Source organism: Egretta garzetta, unplaced genomic scaffold (genome assembly GCF_000687185.1).
Source record: "Egretta garzetta isolate BGI_Z169 unplaced genomic scaffold, ASM68718v1 scaffold86, whole genome shotgun sequence".
Classification (NCBI taxonomy): Eukaryota; Metazoa; Chordata; class Aves; order Pelecaniformes; family Ardeidae; genus Egretta; species Egretta garzetta.
The window spans coordinates 285,629-291,213 of record NW_009259970.1 but is presented as its reverse complement, the minus strand read 5'-3'; the positions used below and the strand labels follow the sequence as shown (position 1 = coordinate 291,213).

The 5,585-nt window shown below is 35.6% G+C and overlaps 1 protein-coding gene across 1 annotated transcript in view; it reads right to left on the bottom strand.

Moving 5' to 3' along the window:
- The window catches only part of CDC73 (cell division cycle 73), a 114,696-nt gene that overhangs the window by 6,491 nt on the left and 102,620 nt on the right, over positions 1 to 5,585 (bottom strand). The window contains 3 exon segments of the mRNA XM_035895823.1: positions 1 to 130; positions 3,412 to 3,512; positions 5,403 to 5,564. The exon segment at positions 1 to 130 is cut by the window's left edge and continues 2 nt beyond it. Coding sequence (XP_035751716.1) covers positions 1 to 130; positions 3,412 to 3,512; positions 5,403 to 5,564 — 393 coding nt within the window.

The following is a 5,585-nucleotide window of genomic DNA, read 5'->3' as shown; positions in this document are numbered from 1 at the left end:
TCCCAGCAGCTCAGAAATACTGGCCTGTCCAAGTGTCTTTTGTGGTAGCTTAGTTCTAACACTGTTACATCCCATTTCTGTACATTTGGATCCAGACGTACTTCATCATATTTGAGATGAAAAGCTTTAACTACAGGAAACAGGAAGGCATTTAGTGTACGAACATCATGACTTTACAGTCTTCAATAATTAATCAAAGCAATTCCCACCCCCCCTTTTTTTTTATATGAGCCCACCCTCAAGAAAGTGAACTAGTTAATAAAGGGCACTGAGCTAAATATAGTGGTTGGTGGCCACTATCAGGCTCTCATGCTATTACAGGTTTAAGTGAACGGGCAGCCCCTATTTTTATATGCATAGATTCCAGGAGAATAGCAGAAATCCACTGCCAATTCAAACACATTTTCTTTGGGAAACAAAGATGTTTTTTCTGAAAAATCTTTGAACTGTCCGAGAAGTAAGAAAACCAACAACATTTCTGAGCCCATGGAGAAGGAAGCCTGGCTATTTCCCGAGAGCCTGTACAGAAGACTGATAGCAGAATGCCAGCGTAACCCCCAAATGCTACACAAAGCATTCTGAGAACTTTAGTAACCGCCAATTTCCCCTGATCTAGTACTCAGTTCAAAATAGTAAAATATTAACAGTTGCTTTCTCTTGGGAAGCACTGTCACATGTGAATTATGTAGAGCCTAAGCATTAACACAGTAAAATCTTCTTGCAATTCTTCTTGATTTCCTTAGCTAAATCATAGTTTTGATACAATCCAGTGCAAAGTATTTAAGTCTTGTAGAATTCCTGTCTGGTAACCAATCTGATGCATTTTCTATTTGGTATATTATTGGAGAAGTAAAGCAGAAGCATTTGACCAGGCTTGTGGAAACTACTTATTTTTAATGCCATGGTCATATCTTTTTTGGTACCACACTCTCCATTTTTCCTTCCACAAAAATCCACCTGCAATTTTAGCCATTTGGCTAAAATAAACAAAAATAAATAAAAAACAGTCTCCTTTTCCAGATACAGGTCAATCTATAAAATTATATATCTAGGAGCTTTCTACAAGATTGGTACCTGAAATTAGCTTTTTTTTTTTTTTAATTAATAAACTAAAGAAGCGATCATCTGGCTTGTACCATTTCCCAGCTTTATGAATGAAAACTAAGAACACATATATATTATCTTTGCCATACAATGTTTCACATTTTAAAATAACTCCAGAGAAAACAAATAAGGATATACTGGGGCTATGCATTTACAGGAAACTTAATCAACACCTGACAGAGCCTCTGCATTAAGCTTAAACAATACTGAGCAGAAGACAATCCACTTCTGAATCCAAACCAAATCAATATTCAAGTGCACTAATGTACTCTAGCAGCAAGGTCTTTAAAATGGTATTCAAACTTAAATATTTGTTCATTAAAGTGACATCATTCAAAATTTCACCTGAAACTCAACTTGCAGATGCAAAAATAAACTTGTTTGCTATGTGAACATTAAATACTCAGACTGCATGTAAAGAAAACTAAGGAGAACAATTTTAGAGACTCAACTAACAAAATGCTATGTGACATAGCAAAATAAAACCAGTTTGACAGGCTCTGGTCCAATACCAATTTTACCGAGGAATTCTTTATGGTAAGGTACCTGCTTGTTTTCCAAAATGACAGCAATAAGCTTTGAACATTTGTTAATCGCTATGGACCCCGTGACTTATGTGAAAAAACACAAACTGGGGATAAAACAATGACAGTTGCAGATCCCAGAAACCACATTTACGAAGACTGTAAATATAGGCAAAGTAACAGCTTCAGGAAAAGATAAACACATGCAACCAGACTGACATTGCCAGTGCTCTCTCCATTTATACTGTTTTTATTTTGAGGAGTGAGTAAAGTCCTTAGGAAAAGCCCTAGAGATACTCTTATCAGGAAAATGGTTTCAAAATACCTCATTTTGAAACAACAGAATGAATTTCTAAAATTAAAAAAGGTCCATTCCAATGTATCTTTATGAGTCAAGTAAAAACAGATATCCTTCTTTTGCTTGAAAAAATATAAGAATTTGTACACCTTCAGACTGAACTACACAGGTTATGATTTTGATCTTTTGGCATAGTGAGGACTTCAAAAATTGACCAAAGTGTGTCATAGCAATTCTTACGGCCCTCTATACGTTTATATCTATGCACTGTTGAAATTAATGGGAACTAGAACACAACTACTAGCTAGACCTTAAATAGTTAACAGCATTTTTCTTGGCTTTGCTTTTCACAATTTCTATTTTCTCTATAACTTCATTCTGAAGTGTTATTTTGTTCTTTCATTAGTCTTTTGTTAAACTCTCTCCTGTGGTGTGTGTATTTTTTTTACGTTGACTTTTGGGCTCTTTCACTCTTAATCCTCCCTTAAGCAACTCATTCTGTTTTCTTGTTCTCAGATACATCCTTAGCCTTCCATCCAACTGTGGGGTTTTTTTTTGGTTGGTGTTTTGTTTGGTTTTTTTTTTTTTTTTTTTTTTTTTTGCTTCTCACCAGACTAGCATTCTCCTTCTGGCTTCTACTTCACATACCAAACGTGCATACATAAAACCTGATCAAACTTGTATCCCCAACACACTGACTGGAAGATGACAGACTGAACTAAGGTGTCTTTGGGGGGTTTGGTTTGGTTTTTTTTTTTTTTCTCTTGTGTGTATGCGTTGGTTTGAGTGTTTTTAATCTGTAGCTCAGAAACCACTGGACACTACAAAAAGGTCTATTTTCTAAGGCAGCTTCACAGTGAAGCAATAGAGAACAGAATCTGACAGTTTCTTTAGATATTATCACACACCTTACAGTCAGAGTGAACTGTGCGAGAAAAGTGCAGTGTGTCTCAAAGCATACTGGGCAAAATTGTGATAACTCAAAAAACCTGTTCAGATCTATACAGCAGTAAAATCTAGCTCACGACTTAAAAGTACTTGTGTCTTATTAAACCTCCAAGTTTTTGTCAGACACCAGATCATATTTGTAAAGTTTTCTCAGTGAAATACTAGGTGATTAATCCTCTGTTCAAAGTAGTAACGAAATCTGACGACAGCCTGTAAACCTGTTATCTATGAAATGTTATAATATACATTGTCTTTTCACTGTTTTTTAGAAGTTTGGAAAGTAAATTTATACACTAGCTATTTCTGAACCTCTTGTAAAGACGACAGCTCTGACAAGATTTCCGTGAGCTTCCACAGGTCAGAACACAAGAATTGCAGAGGGCACATTAATATTTGCCATCTGTGCAAAGACCTAAGCGCCTGCCTTCTCACCCAGCCTGGTCCAGCAGCCCTTTGGCAGTACTTTGCCATAAGCATAAAAACTCAAACAGAAAAAGAAACCCCCAAACACTTAAAACCAAACCAAAACCCCCTTACTTTTTGCAAAGATATCAACAGGTGATCCATCAGGCAAGAGCCAAGGCCAGCCTTTGAACTGCCAAGCAGGACCCTGTACAAACACTGCCACCACACGATCCCTACAAACACAGAAAGAGATGGACATGTTGATGGCCATGAACATTTAGATTACACGTTTGCTTAAACAGGCAATATATCTTAGCATAGTTTCTTATTTCAGTAACAGCAGTAGAGCACATTTAAAAACCACAACCCCAGCACAACTGCTTTTTCTCTCTTAAGCAAAAAAAAAATTTTATGTGATTTTTCCAGACTTTTAGGTCTGTCCCTTTACAGAATGCAGCGCAGTCGGTCATGTTACATTTAAAAGAAGTCAAAGTGTTTACTTCTGCTCATTATTACTTTGCTTTTAAAAAGCTCCAATGTTTTAGAGATAACCTTCTATGAATAACATTATAAACTGAGATGTATCAATTCTGAATGTATTCTGAATAGTGTTAACTTCTATTCTAAAAATTTATTAGAAGAGACAGCTGCTAAATTTCTGCCTCCAGTTGCAAAGTGCATCTTTATTGTAAGGATATTCAGCAATTACCTGTGGTCAAAGAAAATAAATTTGTGATTAAGATGAAGCTTTTACAGTAATAAAATTTAAAAAAGCCTTTGCGAATGAGTTTCCGCCCACATATGGTCTATTTTTTTTCTTGAACATTTGCATCAACCAACCATGATTCCTACGTACAACAAATAATGACCTCCCTAATGTAATCCCCAAATTTAATTAATCATAAAGTCTACCAAATCCCAAATAAAAAAGAATAATCAAGGTGGCGTTTGGGGTTTTTGTTTGCTTTTTTTTTGTTTTTTAAAGACAAACTAAAGCTTTGCCATTTAAAATGATGTTGCAGGTTTTGTAATGGCTAACAGAAAAAAAAAACCCAACAGCAGCAACATGTTAATTTCTAGATATGAATATCTGATTCTCCCATGCATAAAAACGAGCTAAGAAGCCCACATCACTTCATATCTTTGGTCAAAAGCACTTTAGGAACCATTTTAGACAGTTCTTAAAGGTTTGATCATTAAACATTAAGTTCTATTTGATATTTAGAATGTCAAAACCAGGGATTTCTGATTAGTTCAAGTTCTCAATACAGGGAACAATTAATTTAGGAACAGGACCTTTTCAAAGTATTCTTCCCCATTAAAACCTACTTTGGAAGTTACAAAACCAAAAAAGTGTCATCGTTCGTCTGTAAAATCCTCACATTTGCAAGGAAGAAGTAAAAATGTTGCCCAATTCATTACATCAAATAACAAAAAAATGTTTCTCCAGAATTTTCCTGCTCAAAGAGAAATAAGTTTTTACAGCATTAAAGAATGGACTACAGCCAAAATAATCTGCAGCTTTTTCTTAAAAGCTATCTACAATTCCCTTTCCCCAACTGGCAGTCTCCCTTCAGAAGTAAGCTTCCATCATTGACTCCAATTCAATGAATCCGATTCACTACTGAAACCACAGTTCAGTCTTTACTGCCTGATGTGCTTTTTTTCTTTCCTAAACTATTAAAAAACCCGTTAGCATGTCAGATGCTGAAGGCCTGCAAACATATCTTTCTAATAGCTCTCATTCAGAAAGCAGATGAGAAAGGAGTATGTTCTCTCCGATCACATTCCAGTGACTTGCACACTACAGTATCACAAACTGGAAAAGTCATACAAATATTCCTATTTGGATTTCTGGAACATTTCAGGCAAACCTAATAAAAACAGTTGTGCTGCTCATACTGTTAAAATGTAGAGTGTTGGATTTCTTAAGGAACTTCTTAAAAGAAGTTTAATGTCATATCATTTAGACCTAAAGAAAATACTCCTATACAGTTGTTAATCAAATCCATCCTTTTATCCATATCTTAACTTTTTATGCAATCTAGTAGAATTTTCTTGGTCCCTTCCAAATTCTGCATTCTCCTGATTAAGAAATTCTGTAAAGCGGAAATCTATTTTACCAGTCTTGTGGCATAAGCTTCAAGGGTTGGTCTACTACTCGATAAGGTACAGTAACGCTGACTGTAGTTCCCCCAGGCTGCATCTGGTCCTTCCTTCTCTGTATTAGAGTTTCATTTTCTCGTTGACAGCCTTGTTTCTTCTTTTCATCTGATGGTACAAACCTTGGGGAATAAAGAAACATT